The 23578-nt window shown below is 52.0% G+C and overlaps 1 protein-coding gene across 3 annotated transcripts in view; it reads right to left on the bottom strand.

Moving 5' to 3' along the window:
• The window catches only part of SEPTIN9 (septin 9), a 115574-nt gene that overhangs the window by 73459 nt on the left and 18537 nt on the right, over nucleotides 1-23578 (bottom strand). Inside the window, exon 1 of one of the 3 annotated variants that reach the window (XM_066565534.1) lies at nucleotides 6878-6983. The exons of the other annotated variants lie outside the window; for them this stretch is intronic. Within the exon in view, the coding sequence (XP_066421631.1) occupies nucleotides 6878-6932 (55 nt within the window). The 5' untranslated portion in view covers nucleotides 6933-6983. Of the gene's footprint in view, nucleotides 1-6877; nucleotides 6984-23578 lie in introns of those variants that run through there. 3 annotated transcript variants of the gene reach the window in all.

Here is a 23578-nt window from a genome sequence, read left to right as displayed (position 1 = left end):
TTTCTCTATAGTTTAGTATAGTTTTAGTGTATAATTTCTTATAGTATAATATATAATATAATAAAATTCATAAAATATAAAATATAATGAAATGAATCTAATATAAAATATGATAAAATTAAGATATATGATAGATTTGATATGATATTATTTATATTATATTATTGAATATAATATAATATAATATAATATAATATAATATAATATAATATAATATAATATAATATAATATAATATAATATAATATAATATAATATAATATAATATAATATAATATAATATGGTGGTGATATTCACAGGGGTTTCAGGACGAGGGAAGAGATGAGAATTTTGACTTTATGTTTCAGAAGGTTGATTTATCATTTTATGATATATATTATATTAAAAGAAAATGATATTTTAAAACTACACTAAAGAATAGAGAAAGGATTTTATCAGAAGGCTAGCAAGGAATAGAAAGGAATGGAATTATAATAAAATCTTGTAACTGACCAGAGAGTCTGAGGTAGCTGGATTGTGATTTGCCATTAATTAAAAACAACTGCATGAGACCAATCACAGATGCACCTGCTGCATTCCACAGCAGCAGATAACCATTGGTTACATTTAGTTTCTGAGGCTTTTCAGCTTCTCAGGAGAAAAGATCTTAGCAAAAGGATTTTTCATAAAATGTGACAATAATACCATATCATATCATAAAATAATAAATCAGCCTTCTGAAAACATGAAGTCAAATTCCCATCTCTTCCCTCATCCTGAAAACCTCACCACAGCTCAGCTGGCTGACACTGACTGTGCCTACCCACCCCAAACTGCCCTGGCCTGGTGCCAGCAGCTCTGGGAGACTGCAGGGTCCCACAGCACCCATGGCATCTCCCCTTTGGGCACACAAACCAGCCAAGGGCCAGCTTGGGTGGGCACTGCCCCTGTGCCACCGCTCTGGAGGTGTCCCCAGGAGAGCCAAGGGCTGAGCTGCACCCAGCAGCCTCACAAAAGCAATCAGGATAAAAGCCTGAGTCACAGCCATCAGGAGATGAGATGAGAGCTGCTCAGAATGAGCTGGAACAGCAACAAACCCTTTCTTGGCCAAGAAGAAAAGCCCTTCTTGCTTTGTTTGTTACCACAACAAACCCCTTCTGGCTCCTCCTCGCCTGCTCTGTGTGTGGCAGGGAAGGAGGTGAGGAGGGGTCTCCTGCCCCCAGGAGGGCTCTGCCCACGATGGCACCAGCACAGCAGCTGGGTACAAACTGCTGCTGCCACCAGAGGGGTGCCAGGACCAAAGCAAACCCTGCAGGGGTGAAATGAGAGGTGCCAGGACACAACCCCACCCCTGTCAAGGGCATGACAGCCCACAAAGAGCTCCCCTGATGGAGCCTGACCCCCACCAACCAGGCACAGCCCCCCAGGAACTGAACTCAGACCCACTGACTCATTTTACAGGCTCCAAACAGGCTTAACCTGGATTTAGGGTCACTTGGCTTGTTGCTAAAGACCAAAGGGGTGCCAGAGTCCACTGCAGCAGGAGGGGACAGGGAGGCTGGAAAGGAAAAGAGCCCACATGATATCCTTGCAGAAAGATGCTGCTTTAAATATCAAAGTCAGAAATGGGAATATCTGGAGTGATTATGGGCTCTGAAGTCTCCATTATTATTTTTGGATTTATGACACGTCCACATCCAGGTTTTTGTGGCTGCTGCCTTAGTCCCGGCTCCTGGAAAAAGGGCTGAGCAGCTCCCAGCAAGGAAGAGCAGCAAAGCAGAAGTTAAACAGGCACCCAGTGAGGCCTTGGGGCACCCAGAGGTGCCAGGTTAATGCCTGGCACTAATTGAGCCCCAGATTTGCTGGCATGTATTGGCCATGGTCACTCAGAGCTCTCAGACCTGACCCAACACATCCCAGAGGCGCTTCCCACTCACTGCACTGCCCCAACCCACCAAGAGGCAATGAGCAAAGAGTGCAGCACTTTAGGTGGGTCCCTTTCTGAGGGAAAGGTGCCACCAGGACCTCAGGCACTGGGAAGAGCCAGCACAGTGCTGCAGCCCCTGATTCCCTCCAGGCACCAGCACTGTGCTTGTAAAACCAAAGCAGCTGCCCTGGCTGGTGCCAAGAGCCATCCCCTCCCTGTCCCGTCCCAGCCAGGCTCCTCTGCAGGGTCTCTCTGGTCAGCACAGGCTGTGCTCACTCTGCACAGGAGCCCTCCCTGCTGTCACAGCCCCAGGGACACTGCTCAGAGCCACAGTGGGACACAGAGCCCAGCCCACCCTGCACAGCAGGACTGTAAACAGCAACCTCGGGATGATCCTGCAGCCAAACCAGGGCCAGGGGCCATCTTCAGAGCCCAGTTCACGTGGACAGAGATCACCTGTTCTTCCCTTCCCACTCCCTCACAACATTTTTATTCCCAAAGAATTAGATTTACACAGGGAAAAACCCAACCCACAGCAGCAGGTACCCACTCCTGTGACCAGGCAGATGCAGGTTTCTGACTCTGTGGCTCAAAGGGCAGTTCTGAAGATACAACTTCTGCTGGGGAGGACACAAAACTTCCCTTCCCACAGGCACCTTCCTCTGCCTCCTTCCTCTCCCACCACAGGAGGATTTGGCAGAAAATCCCCATCCAGCCCATCCTTCTGTCTCAGGCAGAGAAACACAGATGTGGAATGAGAGAGAGAACACTCTGAAGTGGCTGTAAAGCCCAGCTTTGAGGGTACCAGAGGTGATTTGCTGTCTTGGAGGAGCAGCTCTGGCTGTGCCCACACCGAGCTGGCCACGAAGAGCTCCAGGAGAAACCAGTCACAGTGTGACTTTTTGTGGACAGCCCAGGAAATCCAACAATTGAGGAGCTTTGCTTCACTCCCAGGGCTGGGATGATCCAAGATGGAAATAGGAAAGATCTTTTTGCGTTTCCTTTTCCAGGCATTGAGCCCTGGCACACCAGGGACCGTTAGTCACACACTCCCTGCCTGCAGCTCATCCTGCAAACCCTTGGGCTGGCCTTAGGGGACACACCTTGGACCTGAGAGAGACACACAAAAACAAAGCACATCCCACCTCCAGGCCCTTCCACCCTGCTGAATTCAAGGCACATCACCCACCCTGGCACGCTCCTGCTAATATTAGCCCGGGGTGAGTCCCAGCATGTGCAGCACGCGGCTGCAGCTGCTCCAGGGCAGCAGGAACGCGGCCCTGCACAGCCCAGGGATGCAGCACAACCACGTGTCCCACAGACATGCCAGGCATCTGCTCAAGGAAGGTTTAAGGATGAGTGTGTGAGTTTTGTGCACGTAGAAAAGTCTATTTATAATGCAGAGCCCTCCTGAAAATGAGCTGGGTGATGGATTTTGGTGGCACTTAAAACTGGGATGAAACTTAGCACAAGTTTGTACCTCACTGGGACAAACTGTGATGGTTAGATACTAAAAATACCCTGCACTGGGTGGTGAGAGAAGTGTCTGAAAAGTGTGCAATAATAAGGAAGAGTAAATAAATAAAATGGCCAGAGAAACCTTCTGATGAGCAGTGTCATGTCCTGGCAGGGCTGGAGGCTCCCCACCCAGCTCCACAGCACTGCCAAGGCTTCCCAAGGGAGCTGGGCTCTGAGCAATGGGAAAATCAGGGATGAGGAGCCATCCACAAGTGCTGTCTCATGGTTTTTGCCAGAGCAAAGCTGCCCCCACACAGAATCCCTGGGAACCCTCCTGCAGAGCTCTCCACACACTCACAGCCCCACTCAGCGTTTCCAGCAGGCACAGTTTACACCCACTGTGACAATTTGTGCTTCAGCATTACAGGGAAACCAATCTGGTGCTGACTGACAGCACTGGCAAAGGCAAGGAGTGCTTGGCATCAGTGCTCTGTACCAGAAACTGCCAGCAAAAACACACCTCAGTCACCCTGGCATGAGGGACTGGAGCAGATCTGCCCTGTCTCACTACCAGACAGCAGAAACTGAGTGCACAAAGCTTCACAGCTCTGGCAGCACGATGAGTTCCACACACTGGGATTATCTTTGTGCAGCATCACAGCCAACCAAAGCTGTGAGCAGGAGCATCACCCCCTGCACAGTGGGGCACCGTGGACACCAGCACTCCCACATCACCCAGCCTGGCTGGCTCAGGGAGCTCTGGGCTGCAGGGACTGTCACCTCAGCAGGTGGATTTAGCACTGCAGCCTCCCCTGCCTGCAGCTCAGGGCCTGTGCTGAGAGCCCGGGCAGCTGAGGGACCCAGAGCCCCCTCAGAGCAGAGGAGAGCCTGGGAAGCACTGCTGGAATCACAGCTGGACCAGCCACACTCCTGAAAACCTGCCAGGATCTGTAAACCCAGGGGCAGAGCTGTTATGGTCTGTAAATCCTGGCAAACCACAGACCTAATGATGCTCTGCCCCATTAGAGACAGGGGAGCTTTTGTCAGTCAAATAAGGGGGATTAGAATCACAGAATGGATTTGTTTGGGAGAGACCTTACAAATCATCTGTTTCCAACCCCTCTGCCACGGGCAGAGAGCACCTTCCACGAAACAAGGCTGCTCATGGTCCCATCCAACCTGGCCTTGAACACTTCCAGGGATGGGACAGCCACAGCTCCTCTGGGCACAGCTCCTGCAGGAGCTGCTGGCCAGTGCAAGATGGGCACTGTGAGCATCCCCATCACAGCACTGGGCACGAGGAAGAACACACTCTGCTGTGCTCTGTTTTCTTCTCAAATGTTGCTTTAATCTGGAAATTGAACTGGAATCAAGTACCTGGTGCTGCTTCCCTCTCCCCAGGGGCCCTTGCAGCCTCCTCAGGCTCAGCAAGGCTGGCAGCTCCACAGCCAAGGCTGCAGCTCCCTGCCTGCTGCAACACAGCAGGGACGAGGAGCCAGGCAGGGATGCTGGGAGGAAAACAGGCAGGAACAGCCAGGGTGGCTGGGGAGGGCAGGCAGAGTGTGACTGCAGGGAACAAAGAGAGCTCTGGATGCTCTGCTCTCGCTGCTCCGCGGTGTTTTTGGCAGATCTTCCCTGCTTGGCCAGGGGCTGCGTGGGGCTGAGGTACCCACCCAGCAGACGGGAACACTGCATCTCCTGCCCTACGGGCTGCAGATTAATTGCTGCTTTTTGGGAAGCTGCTGTGCCAGGCTGAGAGATAATTAAATTTTGAAACAGTAGCCCAGATCCCTGCTCAAGGGCAAGGCCAGACCTTTTGGCTTCAGACCCACGGAGCTTCCCCCAGCCTCTCCCTCTGCACTGGCAGGAACTGTTAAGTGCTCCATAGACTGAAAATAAAGGCAGGACGGAGCTGCTGGGTGCCACAGAGGAACACACACAGCCCAAACAGGCAGCCCGGGGCCCACAGCAGAGCCTTTATCGTATCCGAGTGGGGAATTACTCATTCTTCAGAGATTTAAATGCAATTGGGGCAGCACAGGGAAGCGGTAATTACATCAGCTCGCGGCCCTACGGTGGGGAAGCTCAAGGACAGTCACAAAGGCGCCCTTGAACCCAAAGGGGCGCGGATTCGGGTCACTCTGTGTCCCAACACTTGTTAGTCCCAATCTTCCCAGGGACCTGACCTCCCTCAGCCTCCTGCGCTGGGGAAAGCCCAGGGGCTGACACAGGCGAGGTGACCGTGTCTAAACCCTGGGGCAGGGACCGCAGAGACCCCAGCTTTGCCACCCGTTTCCTGCCTGACCTGGAAGAGGAACCCCGGCTCTCTGAGCCTCCTCGGCTCCCCAGCAGGAAAAGCAGCAGAGCTCTGCTTGCCCAAGGTCAGCCCGGCTTCTCCAGGAGGCGGAGGAGCCTCAGCCTATAGCGCTGCACACGCAGCCCCTGGATAAGCTTTCACCGCGGCCCCAACATCTCCGCTATTTCGGATTCTTTTTTTTTTTTCTTTTTTTTTTTTTTTTTTTTTCTAGAAACCGCTGCACAAAGCTCCGCTTGGGTCGCTGCCAGGACGCGCCGAGCGCGCAGGGATGGATGGAGCTGCTCTTCCAAAACTCTGCTCGGGAGGAAGATGAGCTCCCTCGAGCCGATCTCTCAACGCCTGCTCCAGGCACAGCCCCCCAGCCCTCCTCTGCCTGTCTCTCACTCCCAGACCCATCTGGCAGCAGCACGCTCCCCGCCAGCTTATCGTCCCGCCTGGAAAAAGCAGAATACCAGGCAAGAAGAGCGGGGGAGCAGCCGTCCCGGCCCGCACGCCGAGGGGGCTGCGGGCAGATCCTCCAAGGGCGCTGGAGCTCTGCCACGGGACAACTGCAGAGCTCCCGCTGCGGGGATTCGGGAAACTTGGGATCGTTATCCACATCCCAGAGCTGTGTTTGCAGCCCAAAAGTGGGAATCGACAGAAGGAACTCTGCCTGGCTTTCTTTTCAGACTTTCAGTCTGGTCAGGCGGGTGTTTTCAGCTGAAAAAACTACATAAATCAGCTCGGGAAGGGCAGGAAAGGAGAAACATCCCGTAGGACCCTGCCTTGGCAGATCCACCACCGGCCGCGGCCGCTCCGGACAAAAGGCGCCGACAGCCCTGGGGATGCCTCCCTGGGGCATCCCGCTCCTTCCAGCCCTCCCTACCCGCGGAGCGCTACCCCAGCCTCGCCAGGACCCTCCCGGGGCTCCAGCGGTGCGGGGAGGCTGCGGCAGCCGAGCCCGGAGCAAGCCGAGCCGAGCCCGGGGCAAGCCGAGCCCGGGGCAAGCCGAGCCGAGCTCAGCCCTCTCCGCTTTTGGCTTCAGACACACGGAGCTTTCCCCAGCCTCTCCCTCTGCAAAGGTAGCAACTATTAAGTGCTCCATAGACTGAAAATAAAGGCAGGACGGCGGCTCCTCCCGGCTGAACCCCAAAAAGCGGCTGCTCCCACCGGAGCTCCCTCCTTGGGTCCCCCTTCGAGCCCCGCGCTCCACCCACCTTCGAAGTCGGAGATGATGCCCTCCAGGTGGGCGCTGACGGCCGGGTCGGCCATGGCGGGGCGCGGGGCGCTGCCCCCCGGCTCCGCGGTGCGCGCTGCGGCCGCGCGAATGGCGGAGGGCGAGCGGCTGCGGCCGCCCCCCGCCCCGCCGGGCAGCCAGCCATGCCCCCGGCCCGGCCCAGCCCGGCCCGGCCCGGCACGGCCCCTCGCCGCGCACTGGCTGCTCCCCACGCCCGTCACGCCGCCGCCTCCGCCGCGCCGGCCCCTCCGCGGGGCGGTGGCCGCGACCCCCGCCCCGCCCTGCTGTGTCCCCCGGGCTGCGCCGCATCCCCCGGGCCCGCTGTGCCCCTCGGCGCGGAGCCCCAGCGAGGGCGGACACGCTGGGGAACCGAGCAGCGCTGCCCCACGGACGGTGGAAGCGGCCCCACACGGGTGGGTCGCTGTCCCGATGTTCTCCGGCGCTGATGGAGCTTTTCGCTTCGCGGTTTAGCCTTGTTTGGAAAGGGACAACTCGGCCGCGCTCCGTTTTGTGATTGCTCGAAATCAAACCAGCGCTGGGTTAATACACAGCTGCCAAATCCAAGCAGCCCCGCTCTGGAAAATCAGCGCTGCAGGAAGGAGCAGGGGGGGAGGCAAAACTTGCCCCGGTGCTGAGCCTGGCATTCGATGCTGCCACAGCTCCCTCCACTCCAGCCCCAGCCAGCGAGGAAAACGCTCTGGCACCGACACCAACCCCGTTTGTGACACTGCTGCCCCTTCCCCACCTCTCACACCCTCCCAGGTTGAGCATCTCGCTATCTGATGCTTCTCCCTTTCCGGTGTTGATTCAAATCCTGCCCTCTTGACCCTCTTTTTTATCCTCCCTGCCCTGTGTTTTAATAGCATCATTTTAAAGTGATGATACCCCCTGAAATGTGTCCAGGCACATCAACAGGAAAGGAAAAATGAATGGGTTGGGCTTTCAGTCCACTTGGGGTGAGCCATAAAGGAAAATTATGTAAAACAGTAGTACAGTTATTGCAGAAAGTAGGAGCTTCACCACAGATGTCACCCTTTTAATTTCACACATTTAAAGTCTGCAAACACCACAGACTCCCCCAGAGTGCACATGAACCAGAAAATGAAACCAACAGTACCAGTTTCCCAGACTCAACAAGCTCCAGGTTCTCCACACTGTCCAAGGAAAGGCATTACTTGAAACCATGAGAACTGTTTAAATAATCTTGAGAGCACCTTTACAACAGAGGTATGATATTTTAGGGCAGGTACAGTGGGTTTCCTCTCCTCTGGCAGGCAGCAGTGCTCAGCTCTTTCATTTTTTACTCTCCCCTCCTCACACCAGAGGAGTGTGGGGAGGAACAACTCTGCATCTCTCTGCATCACAACTGCAAACAAAAATGCCTTTCCTGCAATGCACTGCCAGTAAAACTCCTTGGTGCCCCCCTGGCTCAGCACCACCTGCTGTTCCTGATGGCTTGGAGAACAGGAATGGCCATGGACCTGTGGCTCCTGTGGCACTGAGCTCAGCACCCTGGTGCCAGCTCCCTGCTGTCCCCACCACAGAGGGCTGGCCCGTGTCACTGACATTGATTTTTGAAAAAAAGTGTCTTTATTTTTCCCCTCCCACGCAGTTCTATGTGGGTCACATCAGCAATTCATTTCCAGCAGGTAAAAATGTAGCTGTTAATAATTAACTTTGTTACAGAGCAAGAAAATAGTCCCTCTTTGTTAAAAATCATGGATGACTCGCCCACTGGAAGAACAGAACCTGGATTAGCTTTTACAGAATCTATTCAACATCCTGACTGCAGCCTCATCACAAAGTGGTAGAATGGGTTTAAGCAGGGAAAAAAAAAACAACAAAAAACCCCAAAAAAACTAAGCAAGACAACCTAAAAATCCTTATAGTAAAGAATTTAAAAGAGCAATACAAGCAATCTGAGGAAGCACCGAGCACATTTTTTGATGTTCAGAGCCTACCCCCTTGCAAATCCCATAAAATTCAACATGGCAGCCCCTGCTTGGAGTTTGGTGGCACTCTCTGAACTGTGGTCACACAGGGTGTGACACAGGGTGATGCTGTGATGGGAACCCTGTTTTTGAGGTCAACAGGAGGCAAAAAGAAATAAACCACTAGAAAAAAGCCTCAAAACCTTCCTGATGGACTGTGGTGGGGAGCGTCACAATGACGTCTGGTGGAGCCGGTGAAGGAGCTCAAAGCACTTCAGCAGAAGAGGTTGGGGCAGTTTGGGTCAGTCCCAGCTGCCTGGGTCACTCTGTGTTTCCCAAGCAAAGGCAATGTTATCATCCTGGATCTAATAAAAGTTTAGCAAATCGAGCGGCCAAGAGGCGAGCCCTGAGAAGTGTGAAATAAAATATCCGGGCTAGAAGTAGGAGTTCCTTTTCATTAAAACCAGCTGGGTCATATTGCACCCATGTGCACCTAAGGCACTGAGAGGGGGAGAGAAAGATGGAAAATTACAGCAACTGAAGAATAACAAGAATATCCAGAGCTCTAACAGTAAATATTTAAAGCAGCAAGGTATGTAAACAGCTCACCCCATAGCACATACCCCAAGCTCCTGCTAGAAGAAGAGGAGCAATCTTTCCTCCAGGGAGATAAGCCCATCCTTCTCTCTTTTGGAGACTCTCTCACCCTTTTATCTCATTGAGCCATGTCAGAAGTGCAGCTCTACAAGAGCATCAGCCCAGAACAACCATCCCCTTTTCCAAGCTGCACATAACCAAGCTCCCCTTCATCTCTACCTGCATCCTCAACCCAAAAGCTTATGTTTAGCCAAATCCTCCTTCCCAGGCAACCCTGGGAAGCTGAGCCCCCATCCCAGAGGGATGGAGAACCTGCCTCCTCCCCTGGGATTGGGTTTTGGGGTTCCCTGTCAGCACCAGTGTGTGCTGTACTGTTCACAGTTTGACACAGCCCCTGCTTTGCCTTTTCCAGGTGGATCGAGGAGATTGAGGACCCTGAAACTTCCCCTGATGAAAGATCTCCCACAGTGATCACATCACCTACACTGCCTTAGATAAACTAATCAGGTTCTGCTCTTTCTGTCCTTGGCAGGGATTTTCTTCAGTCACTTATCCGCCCTTCCTGCTCCTTTCCCTAGACATATCACAGGTGTTTGTAATTACATTTTAATTTTTATCTGAAAAGAGAAAGAGCTCCCTTTTCAAAAGGAAGAGAGCAGAGCACATCTCTTCTATCACTTGCTGCTCCCCTTGCTCACACAACCAGGGGTCTCAGTCACTGTTTTTACTGTACCAGGAGCCTCACCTCAAGCCCCTGCTTTGATAAGACCTTTGGGATCCTCTGCACAGCAACTGCTGCTCAAGATAAAATTCCTGCTCTCCAAAGCACTGGCTGCAGGAGAATTTTAGGTAAATATTTTCCTTGCTGTGTTACATTACAGTAGAAATATTTCTTGTTTCCTTACTACACCAGGCCACCACTGACTGCCCAGCCCTTTCTCCTTCACCATCACTCTGCTCTTCAGATGAGCAAGAAACTTCCTGCAAAGTTGTTTTATTGGCCTAGAAGTGATTTCCTGCCCCCAGAAAGGCAGTCTGTAAAATCTGCTGAGCACTCAGTTACAGGTACCAAGCTAAAATGGATTGATGCCACAAGAGCTGGCAGATGCAAGAAACTTTAACCCTTTTTCCTCTGGGTGCTTCACCCCTGGGCTCTCCTGCCCTGTGGCAGGGATGTGCCTCAAGGGCTTCTCCAGATCTCTGCTCAAACTCCTCCAGAAGCAGCCAGGGCTGGTCACAGCCTCTGTCCTGGCATGGGTGTGGGGCACCACAAAGCAACCAGGCCTAGAAAGGAGACTGCAAGGAGAAAAAAAAATCATAACAGAAAGAAACCCAAACAAACAAGGAGATGGCAGGTGTCAGCTTTAGAAAATCCTTAACAGGCTAAGGCAGAAAAGGGACTTTCCTATCCAAAGCCATTTCAAGCAGCACTCTGCACTTTCCTTGCAGGCTGCTAAGAATGCAGTTTTTCAGGCAGATTTTCTTCCTCCCACAAGTCAAGGTTTTTCTGAAGCCGGCAGCCCTTATCAGTCTCACAATCTGCTGCAGTCATGAGCATCAGGCTGGGTTACATGGGGCCATGAGTCATTGTGGCTAGCTGAGCCCTAAAGTATCACCTACACAGAGATGAGCAATTGTGAAGGCAACTGGGAAGACCCACAGGATCTTCCCCTTCCTCCTCATATGTTAATTAGAAAACAAAGCTCTTTATTGATTATGGCCTCTTCCACTCAATGCTTTGAGGCTTACAGACCAAAATCACAATGTAGGAGCAGCTAAATTTCATTATTATTAACCACTCATTGTTTCTTTGAGAGCCCAAACACCTTTCCTTGCAGCTGATCACAGGTGAAAGCTCCTCCCCAGCCTTTCTGGGAAGGTGCAGGGGATGGGTGGAGGCACCTGCAGCATGAGGCACCAACTCCAGTGTGCTCAGGGCATCACTTCCAGCTCAGCACCAAGGCAGGTGGCAGAACCCAAGAAATTCCTCTGGCTGCCCTGGAGGACTCGAGCCCCTGCCCAAGGAGCTCAGAGACCCTGGCACAGAGCCCGAGACCCCTGTGCCTTTGATTTAGCCCTTAGAAGAAAACAATTACCAACCCTATGTGAAGAATTACAAGCCATGGAAGTTTAAATAAAATAATAGTGAATTGAACACGGAGTAAAAATTAAATTTCTAAAATTTTTAAAACAAAAATTCAAGAAACAAAATAGAAGAATCTGATCATGTCCAGCCTTTCTCCTTCTTCTTCTTCTTAACCTCCATCTTCTGCTGTGATGTTAGCACTTTTAGATTAGTTTAGAATAAAAGCTCACTGTCTACATAAGTAATAAGTATTAGAAAGTATTGTAAATATTGTACAGGTAGTTTTTAGTATAGAAAATAACACCACCCCAGAAGCAAGCAAAGTGCCTCTGACTGTCTTGCTGAGCAGAACTCAGCAAGTCAAGAGAAAGAATTTTATAGATAAGAAACAATAAACAACCTTGAGACCAAAAAATGAAAAGTTCTGACTCCTTCTTCCACTGCCGGGCAAAGAAAAGAGACTTTCTAATGCATCTGAAGTCACTCTGAGCAGCTGAAGATCCCGAGAGGCAGGGTCACAGGGAGACACAGATTTATATCACCCCAAGGTGAAGGAATGGTGAGGCACAGCTCTTCTCTCCAAGCCAAAAATAAAGGTTGTTACCATCACCTTCCCCTCTGCCCCTTGCAGTGCTGAGTTCCTGCCTCTGCCCCAAACCCATCCCTGCACCCAAACCCACCTGCAAGGGCTGCAGTCATCTCCATGTGACAGCTGGGGACACTGAGGCACGGAACAGATGTCACTCAGCAGCAGGGAGCTGGCAGGCCGTCCCAGCAGAGCAGGGAGCAGTGCTGGGAGCCCCTAAACCCGGGGAGGTGCTGCTGTCCCTGCCTGGGGACGAGGGGACTCCAGAAGGAAAATGAGCCCCGGCTCCCGTCCCCTCTGCCCGCGGTTTCGTGGGGATGAGGGAACAGCCCAGCCCTGGTGACGCAGGAATTGTCACCAAAAGAGGCTCCAGAGGATCTTCCTGCTTCCCCAGGGTAGGAAACACGGGGAGGACGGACGCACTGCAGTGCTGGTCACGCTTCCCTTCCTCCGCAAGGAAACCGAGAGCATGGGAAAAGCTAAAATAATTCAAACCAGGGTTGCTAATTTGAGATTTCTGGATAACAAACTGATTTATTTATTTATTTATTTATTTATTTATTTATTTATTTATTTATTTATTTTTGAAAATGCTGTTGGATCTCATCCCTTAGTGCCACAGAGCGGGTCAGGTAACTTTGAAGACCGGATAATAGGAAAAAGACAAAATCTGGAAGAATGGCAGAAGGGCAGCACTTAAAGGGCTTTTAAAAAGAGTTTGCTCATGAAAAGAGGCTCAGCACAAAGGACCTCACTGCCCCTGTAGGTCCCAGCATGACCACAAGCCACCAATGTCACAAAATTAAAGTGAGTAACTCCTAAATTGTATTAAATTTGAGACTTTTAGCAGCAAGGCAGAAACCATTAGAGCTCTCTCAAGAGCCATCCTGGCTGCCCAGCACCACTCCCACCCCACAGGAGGGTGGGGAGGGCATGGGGCTGCCAGAAACATCACCCACAGATGCACTGCAGGGAAGAGCTGCTGTGGGCAAAGATCCCCATTGCCAAGGGAACAAAAAAAAAACCCAATCCAACCCCAAATATGGTTATGGTATAAATGGATTTATAAGAGTGGACCTGAGAAGATTTTAAAGGGATAAGGTGTAAAGGGACTGATGTGAAGTCAAGGGAGCAAAAGGCCAAAGTTTCTGCTGGTAGGGAATTAAAGAAAACACGAGGAAGGAGAAGGTCCCTGAAGCTTCTCAGATATTCAGTGTACAAACAGGGCACTCAGCAAACTTGGTGTTGTGGAGCTGAGGTGCCCCATGGGAGCTGGATGGGTGAGGAACAAGCACAGACAACCACAGCCTCTTCTCCCCCCAGAGCGGATGCTCAAGAAGATGAAGATCAAGATCAAGGCTTGCCTTCCTGTCAGCTTTAACCCCATTAAATCAGCCCACAGAGGAGGAACCAGCCTGCTCTTCTCACAACAAGGGATGCACCAGGTGTGGGGTTCCACTGAGCAGGGCAGGGGCAGCACCAACACCCTGGAAACAGAGCTGGGCCTGTCCTGCTCCCACTCTGCTCATCCTTGATGCTCCCAAACACCTCCCTGGGACTGATGGGGGCACCCAGAGCTAAGGTGGGATTCAAGCCGGGCACCTGATGCCAGGGTTTGCCTGCAGGAAGGATGCTGTGGGTCAGCACCCTCAGGGCTGGGCTGGGGGGCACAGCTCTGCCCCTCCAACACCCTGCCATGGATCTGAGCCTCATTCCCTCCAAGGAGCAGCCACCCAGCCCCCTGGCTGTCGGGATCTCTGGCTTGTCAGAGTGACCCCAAGATGTGTTTGAAAGTCTCTGTTCCCAGCCTGGCGCTTGAAGAAGAAGTCAGGGCTCTTCAGTTCTCAGTCTCAAGGTTGTTTATTGTTTCTTATCTATAAAATATTTTCTCCTGCCCTGCTGAGGTCTGTCCAGCAGGACAGTTCCAGGCACTCTGCCTGCCCCCAGGGTGGTGTTATGTCTTTATACTAAAAACCACGTGTGCAATATTTACAATTACTTCCCAATACCTATCACCTATGTTAGACAGTGAGCTTCTACTCTAAACCAATCCAAAAGTGCCAACAGCACAGCAGAAGATGGAGGCCAAGAAGAAGAAGGAGAAAGGCTGGACATGCCCAGTTCCCTTCATCTTGCCCCCTGAACCCCAAACCCCAAAATCTATTTTTTCACCTCGTGATAACTTCACTATTATTGTACCTAAACTGTTGTGGCTTGCTGATCTCCATCTAAGGTTGGTAATTTGCTTCATGGGTCACAATCAAACCCAAGGCATTTGGGGCTCCATGCCAGGGTCTCTGAGCCCCCTGGCAGGGGTCCTGGCCATCCTGGACAGCCAGAGGGATGTGCTGGGTTCCCACACCTGACCTGGAGATGTGCACGCACAGCTGGAGCTCACTGCAGCCCCAGCAGTTTCATGCCAAGGCAGTGATTGTGGCCATTGTGCTGCTGAGAGCCTGCCGAGGGAAATGCTGCCCCAGGCACATCATCCCTGCCACTCTGGGCTCCCAGGAGGGTTGAGGTGTCCCCTGGCACTGCAGCCCCCGTGCCTGGAGGGGAGAGCTCAGGGAAGGGAAGCACAGCTCCCTGGTGTTGGTTAAACAGCAGGGCACGCTTGCAGAGGAAGGAAATGGAAAGAGGATCAGGAACTGCATCTGCCTGAACCTCAGGCAGTGAAAACAAACTCAGTCTCAAGCTCTTGTTCTTCTCAGTTTCAGGTCAGGCTTTTTTAAGCACCTGGGAGGTGCAATTTAGGATCCAAGCAGAAAACTGACTTAATTACTTTAATTATTTTAAAAAAATAATAATTATTAATTACTGCTTTTTAACATTCTGAGCCAAACAGGCACAGAACTCAGTGTCTCATGACAACACAGATGTTTTAATAGAAACAAGAGGCTTCAGAAACTTTAATGCTTATCCTTAATGAGTTTAACACACACAGGGCTCAGCACGTTTCCTTTGGAAAACCTTCCTGCGTGGTTGGCTCCAGGAGGAGTTGCAGTGCCTGGCCCTTGAGGCAGGGAGCACCTTTTCCCTGGTAGTTACAGGGGGGGAAGAGAAGGTGAGGGTCAGTCAGAACCCTGAATCCCTTGGAAAGAGGCTGTTTCCAGCACTGTCAACCTCCCAGCAGCCCCTGACTGGGGAGCATTTTCAGGAATAAATAAACTGGCAGCACTACAGGCGTGCACTCCACCTCCAGATGTGCATGTCTCATTTCCACCTGGTGTCCGAGGCAGGGCTGGAATCTCCATCCAAGGGGCACAGCCCAGCCCAGCCCCTCTGCAGCCCCACGGGCACAAATCCCACACATCCCACACATCCCAGCTGCCCTGGGCACTGTCCCTCACCCTCCAGTGCTCCCCATCCCTGTCCCATCACACGTGGCCACCAGACCCCCGTGGCCTCGGGTTTTGGTCGATCATTGCTGCCCCAGATGTGCAGGTGTCTCTGCTCCGGCCCGCGCGGCTGAAGAACGAGTCTGGACTCTTCACTTTTCCATCTTGAGGTTGTTTATTAATTCTTATCTATAAAATTTTCTTTCTGCCCAGCTGAGATCTGCTCAGCAGGGCAGCCACAGGCACTCTGACCACCCCTGAGGTGGTGTTGTCCTTTTATACTACAAACTACATAGAACATATTGACACTTAATTCCCAATACCCATCACCCATGTTAGACAGTGCACTTCTACTCTAAACCAACCCCAAAGTGCCACCATCACTGCAGAAAATGGAGAACAAGAAGAAGAACAAGGAAGGCTGGACATGCCCATATTCCTCCATCTTGTCCCCATAACCCCCATACCAAAAATCCTAAAATCTACATTTCCACCCTGTGATCATTTTGTTATTACACCATTCAAACCTCTGTGACTTTCATGCCCTCATACAAAGCTGGCAACTTGCTCCAGGGGTCACAATCAAATCCCCAGGTGCTCTGGGCTGCCTGCCAGGGTCTCTGAGCCCCCTGGCGGGGTCCTTGGCAACTCTGGACACCCGGAGGGATGAGCTGAGCTCCAACACCGTGGGACCCCCACAGCCCCACTGCAGGGCAGGGATGAGCCCAGGAATCGCCTCTGGCAGCCCCTGCTGCTCCCTCAGCTCGCGACCTTTTCAACCCAAAACTTTCCAGTCATAAATATACCAGCCTCATGGCAGGAAACTTGCTTTTCTTAGGCTTCTCCCCTGCTTCTCAGAGAGCCATTTCCAGCAGTTCCTGCAGTCTGCAGCAGCCCCCAGTTGTTTCTCCCCCACTCCTCTGAGATTTTCCAGGCACGCAGCAAAATCTGCTGCAGCACAAAGACCCAAAAATTCCCTGGAAAGACTCACAAGCTGCAGGTCAGGCCTCAGGAGCAGCTGGACCTCCTGATCTGCTTGCTTACCATCAAATGTTGTTTATTATTATTATTATTCCTTTTTTACATAAAGCAGTTTGATAAGAACAAGTCTCACAAGCTGCAGGTCAGGCCTCAGGAGCAGCTGGACCTCCTGATCTGCTTGCTTACCATAAAAGTTGTTGTTGTTTTTATTATTACTATTATTACTATTACTATTATTACTATTATTGTTATTCCTTTCTGACATACAGCAGTTTGATAAGAACAATTCCCAGATGGAGGCACAGCCCCACACTCACTCAGCTTCCTCTGGGCAGCATGGACACAGTGTGGGAGCTCACTGCACAGCAGGAGCAGGACACAAGGGCAGGGGGAGAGGAAGGAGAGGAAGAATGAGCACAATTTTCCTTTCCTTTTAAAGGTTTTGGCAGACAGCAGTGAAAGCAGCAGCGGGGATGCTGAGGTGGGATCATCAGCATCCACACAGCACCAGGCACCACTGGTGGCTTCCCTTTGCTCCAGCTCCAGCACACAGGGGTGGGAAAGGTGCACAGGAGGACAGGAGCTGCTGTCACAGTCCATGGGGTGTCCCCATGCAGATGGGAACGGATGCCCTGCAGTGGTCTGGCCATTTTTAGGGGAAACATCCTCAGCTCCACCTCAGCTGCTTGGGAGAGCCTGGCAAACCTGACATGGGCACTCATAAATCAGGCAGGATTGGTGCTGTTCAGCTGCTGAGCTCAAGGAGTGCGAATGGGAAGGAGCAGCTGCCCTCAGCAGCACGGGCAGGCTCTGCCTTGGCTGTTCCAGCTCATCAAACCATTAAAGGTCTGTCACAGCCCTCTCTGACCTGCACAAAACACAGCCAAGGTAAATCCCACTAACCAGATCCCAGGATAATCCCAGACACATCCAAAGTAAATTTCACTAACCAAATTCCAGGATAATCCCAGACATGTCCAAAGCAACTCCCAGTATCAAATTCCAGGATAATACCAGACATGTCCAAGGTTAATTCTCATTAACCAGATCCCAGGATAACCCCAGACACATTCAAAGGAACTCTCACTAACCAGATCCCAGGATAATTCCACACACATCCAAGGTGACTCTCACTAACCAGATCCCAGGATAACCCCAACAGTGTCCAGTGATGGATGGAGCCAAGCTCTGCTGGGCACCACTAAAGGAACCACCCTGAGCTGTGGTTCAAGGCATCTGCCCCAAACACAGGAGGCAGCCCAGGAGCTCAGATCCTGCTGCCTCTGCTGCAGGAAAAGCATGGCAAGGGCAATGGCAGAGCCCCCTCCAAGCAGGTCTCCACACCAGCTTCTGTTCCCCAGCCTTGCAGACACCCAGCACTGCCCACTCAGCATCTTCTACAGATGCAGAACTTTCACAGCTGACTTAAAAACCTGGAGTAAAAACAAAAAGCCATGAGTCGATGCTTTTAGGGGAATTCCCTTAGGTTTCCTCTCCCTTTCCCCTGCTCAGCCCTGCAGACCCTGCCTGAGGCTTCCCTGCTGCAGGGCACTTGTTCCTGCTGATTAAATCATTGCTGCAGGAGAGGAGTGCAGCTGTCACAGCCCCTCAGGCTCGCCCTGCCTGGTGGAACAGACTGTCAGACACCCTGAGCAGCACAGCACCTCCAGCCTGCCCCAGTGCAGCTTTCCAAGAGCCACAACTGGCACACACAGCTGGGCTCTGGGCATTTCAGCCTCCAGAGACAAAGGAGGATTGAAAAAAAATAGGAAAAAAATCAACTTGGAGATGTTCTGCAAGCAGGCCAAAAGCAGGGGCCATCCAGTGCTTCCCTAAATGGGAAAGAGGCCCTTGAGCACTCTGGGGGCAGAGCAGCAGGCACGGAGAGAGGGCACCAAGCCAGGAGGGAGAGGGGGAGATTTCCAGCAGGCAATGCAAGGGGAGAGAAACTCCCACTGGCAACCCCCCAAGAAGCAGCAAAACCGTGAGGATGGGCTGAGTGTGGGGGCTGGAGCAGGGCAAAGCTCAAAGCTCAGCAGCTGAGGTGCCCCAGATGTGGGACACAGCCCTTGCTGGGCACTCAGCACCTCCCTGGGCACAGCTCAGCACCTCCCTGGGCACTCAGCACCTCCCTGGGCACTCAGCACCTCCCTGGGCACAGCTCAGCACCTTCCTGGGTACTCAGCACCTCTTCCCTGGGTACTCAGCACCTCCCTGGGCACTCAGCACCTCTGGGCACTCAGCATCTCCTCCCTGGGCACTCAGCACCACCTCCCTGGGCACTCAGCATCTTCTCTCTGGGCACTCAGCACCTCCTCCCTGGGCACTCAGCACCTGCTCCCTGGGCACTCAGCATCTCTGGGCACTCAGCATCTCCTCTCTGGGCACTCAGCATCTCTGGGCATTCAGCACCTCCTCCCTGAGCACTCAGCACCTCTGGGCATTCAGCACCTCCCTGGGCACTCAGCACCTCCTCCCTGGGCTCTGAGCACCTCCCTGGGCAATCAGCACCTCCCTGGGCACTGAGCATCTCCTCCCTGGGCACTCAGCACCTCCCTGAGCACTCAGCATCTCCTCCCTGGGCACTCAGCACCTCCCTGGGCAAAGCTCAGCATGTCTGGGCACTGAGCACCTCCCTCCTGGGCACTCAGCACCTCCCTGGGCACTCAGCATCTCCTCTCTGGGCACTCAGCATGTCTGGGCACTCAGCACCTCCTCCCTGGGCACTCAGCATCTCTGGGCACTCAGCATCTCTGGGCACTCAGCACCTCCTTCCTGGGCACTCAGCACCTCCCTGGGCACTCAGCACCTCCCTGGGCACTCAGCACCTCTGGGCACTCAGCACCTGCTCCCTGGGCACTCAGCTCTGGCTGTGGTGTTTGCACATGAGCCCAGCAGAGTTCAGATGTGCTGAAGGAGCAGAGCTGGTCCTGCTCCTCTGCAGTGACAGCCAGGGCTGGGCTCTCTCTCAGCCCAGTTTTCTGTGCCCATAAACCCCCGTGGCCAAGCCCAGCAGGGGAAGGGCAATAGGGCAAATTCTCAGTTCCATGTGCCACAGGGAGGTCGTGTTTATCTCTCCTGCCATCTCCAGACTGCAGGCACACTTGTCACCCCATCAGCCACTTCCCTTTTGATGAACTCAGCATTACTGTGCTGACTTTTTTTTATTACTTCACCTTCCCAAGTGCCCATAATAACCACACCAGCTCAGGGAGCACTGGACTTGATGTTCCACCAAAAGAATTAAGCTGCCCTCTTTTACGAGAAGTTAAAATAAGGTGGAAACTAAATCTGAAATGTTTTTTCCTTATAAAGGAATGACAGGAGGAAAGGGCTGGATGCATTAAGCATCAGCAGGGACTGGCAGTGTCTATAAACTCAGGGGATGTTGTTATTCCCACACAAGTAATCCCAGACAGACCAACACAGCCAGGTTTACCTTGACACCAGGGAATAAACTGCCAGCCCTGGGCTCTGTCCTGGAATAATTCCCTTCTCCCCACACCTCCAGAAAAAACCCTGCACCCCAGAACCCCTGGGTTGGTCGGTTCAATAACCAAATGAAATTCCTGAGGGACAAACAAAAGTGCCCTGCTGGCTCCTTGCAGCTCTGGGGGCCCTGGGGAGCATTGTCCTGCAGACACCTGTGCCTGGCCTTGTCAGCAACACCCTCCTGCAAAAGGGCCTCAGCAGGGACACTGTGGGCACCAGCTCCAGCCACAGGTGTGCACATCCCTGCTGCTTCTTCTGCTCCTTTTTCTGCCAGGGCTGGGATTAAATGCACGAGATGGACTCAGATGTTTATTAGCTCTTATCTATGTCACAGTCTCACAGACCATGAGTTCTACAGCACTTCACTCTAACAAACCAAAAATGGAGCCCCATCTCTCTCTCTACAAGGCCTTTGAAGGATAAACTGTCCAATTAAGAAATGACACCTCAATTGTTTTTACTTTTAACCCAATAACCAACCACCCATGGCCCTGCAATGAGGACTTTTTAATCCAATTACACAAAACCACCCAAACCCCTGGAGAAAGGAGAAGGAGAAGGAGAAGGAGAAGGAGAAGGAGAAGGAGAAGGAGAAGGAGAAGGAGAAGGAGAAGAGAAGGAGCAGCCACTGCCCTAAAACCTCCATCTTGCTTTATATTTATTACCATATTCTAAACCCTTAAACTCTAAGTTTCCCACCCTGTGGTATCACACACTTCTATTCAAACTCCACACCCACAATCCCAGTTCTGTCATTCCACTTTGGAAGCTTCTCCACAGCCTCAGGTCAATGCAGTGTTCTCTTGGGGGTCAGTGCCTGGCAGCACAGAAAGTCTGAAATTCTCACTGACCAGGGTTCCAGCAGCCCAACCTTTCTGCCTGTGAGGCCACAGGGCACAGATGTGACCCCTGGATGGGCTGTACAGATCACTGAGCAATGCTGAAGACCATCTAGTTGAAGAGCAGCCTGTTTGGTGCAGAGAGTTGGACTAGATGGCCTTCAAAGGTCCCTTCCATCCCCACCATGCCATGATTCCATGCAGGGCACAGAAATGTGTCTTCTTGCCTGGGAGATGAGCCCCATCAAAGCTGCTCACACAGGAGCTTTTCCCCACCTCTGAGCTGATATTACACATTTCTATTTAAACTACACACCCACAATCCCAGTTCTGTCATTCCATTTTGGAAGCCTTCTCCACAGCCTCAGGTCAATGCAGTGTTCCCTTGGGGGTCAGAGTCTGTCAGCACAGAAAGTCTGAAATTCTCAGCGACCAGGCTTCCAACACATCCCAACCAAGGCCATCTCCTCTGCTGCACTTTGGGAGGTGCTTCCCAAACAAACCTTCTCCACAGGGCCTGCTTGGAGCTTGGGACAGCATCTCCTGCCAGCTGGAGGGCAGACAGCAATCCCTGCCCTGCAGGGACGTGCTGACAGCCCAGAGCAGCCCTGGGCTCTCACCCAGAGCCTGGTGACCCTGGGCAGGAGCAGGGCTGGGCTGTCCCCACTGTCACCGTCCCCTGCACAGCCCAGGCACTCAGAGAGCTCTGGAAAAGGATGCTCTCATGCAGCTCTGAGGCCAATTTGCACACAAACAGGCAATTAGTTGGAGAGAGAGATGCCCACTTGGTCCCTTGCCAGTCTGGAGACAGATTTAAGACACGCGGGAATTCAATCTCCGGGCCAGATATCACTGTGGCCAAACAGGCCACCTCCTTTGCTGGCCTCTGGGAGGGCCTCTGGCAGCACAATAAAAGGAGTATTTAGCTTGAAAAAACTGGAGGCCAAGGAGGCATTTTGCAGCCAAGCTTCATATAAACACATTGATAATGTTGTTAGCATGGGGCTGGGAGCAGCGGGGCTGCACAGCAACAGCAGGCCTCTGTCTGCCTCAAGAAAGCCTCTTTCTTGCCCTGCACATGTTTAATCCATGATCTGTGCCTGCTGCCAGCCCCAGTCGTACCAAAACCTGCTCACCTCATCTGTCTCCTGCACATCCAGGGATGTGAGCGAGGCAGAACCGCAGGGCTCGCCCACAAAGCCCTCTCTGCTCTGTGCTGTCCTGCTCTGCAGTGGAGCCTCCACACCATCCTCTCCAAACACCTTCTGTGCTGTCCTGCTCTCTGTGCTCTCCTGCTCTGAGGTGAAACCTCCAGCCTGTTCTCACCACACACCTTCTGTTTTACTATTATTATTATTATTATTATCATCATCATCATCATCACCATCTGTGCTGTCCTGCACTACAGTGAAACCTTCACCCTATCCTCTCCAAACACCTTCTGTGCTGTCCTGCTCTGCAGTGGAACTTCCATCCCATCCTCTCCAAACACCTTCTGTTGACTATTATTATTATTATTATTATTATTATTATTATTATTATTATTATTATTATTATTAGTGTGTAATATCACAGGGTGGAAAACTTAAGAGTTCAAGGGTTTAGAATATAGTAATATATATAAAGCAAGAGGGAGGTTTTAGGGCAGAGGCTGGTCCTTCTTCTTCACCTTCTTCTCCATGGGTTTGGGTGGTTTTGTGTAATTGGATTAAAAAGTCCTCCTTGCAGGCCATGGGTGGTTGGTTATTGGGTTAAAAGTAAAAATAATTGAGGCGTCATTTTTTAATTGGACAGTTTATCCTTCAAAGGCCTTGTAGAGAGAGAGATACACCTCCACTGTTACCTTGTTAGAGAGAAGTGCAGTAGAACTCATGGTTTGTGAGACTGAAACATAGATAAGAACTAATAAACATCTGAGTCCAAACAAGAAATACCATCTCATACAGTTAATCCTAATCCTGGCAAAAAGAAGTCAAGACTTGACACTGGGGGACAACCTAGCACCAAAACTCAATGTCACTTTTTGCTCACAGAAATCTTCCTGCCCCCATGTCCCCTCTGCACCTCTCAGAGAGGGGCTGGCCCAGCTCTGTGGGCAGGAAACAGCCTCAGCAGCCAGAGGGTCAGAGCATCACAGAATCACAGAATCACTGGGTTGGAAGAGACCTTAAAGACCATCAAGTCCAACCCAGCCCCAACCCCTCAACCAAACCCTGGCCCCCAGTGCCACATCCAGGCTTTGTTAAACACACCCAGGGATGGGGACTCCACCACCTCCCTGGGCAGACATTCCAGAACTTTATCACCCTTTCTGTAAAACACTTTTCCCTGCTATCCAACCTGTATTTCCCTTGATGCAGCTCGAGGCTGTGTGCTCTGGTTGTGTCAGTGCTGCTGGAGAAAGAGCCCAGCCCCAGCTGAGCACAGACACCTTTCAGGAGCTGTGAGAGTGATGAGGGCAGCCCTGAGTCTCCTTTTCTCCAGGCTGAGCATCCCCAGCTCCCTCAGGGGTTCCTCAGTTCCTCACAGGGCTTGTGTTCCCAGCCTCTCACCCCCCATCCTCGCTCTGCTGAGGATTTGGGACACTTGGAGTCACCTTTGTCACGTTGGTGCAGTCCCAGAACAAGGCCTGGGTGCCCATCCCTGGCAGATCTGCCTTGATGTGGCTGTCACTCTCATTTGTGTCTCTCAGCAGCTTTGCTGACTGCTTGAGAAAACCCAGGTTTGTGCAGCTCCTGTCCCTCCTGAGCTCAGCCAGCCGTGCTCTGCAGGGGACACAGACATGAAATGTCCTGGCACAGGGGAGACAATGGCAGCAAAGTCAAACCCCT

Source organism: Molothrus aeneus, chromosome 25 (assembly GCF_037042795.1).
Source record: "Molothrus aeneus isolate 106 chromosome 25, BPBGC_Maene_1.0, whole genome shotgun sequence".
Lineage (NCBI taxonomy): Eukaryota > Metazoa > Chordata > Aves > Passeriformes > Icteridae > Molothrus > Molothrus aeneus.
Note: the sequence above shows the minus strand (reverse complement) of the source record. Positions and strands in the feature narration are given on the sequence as shown.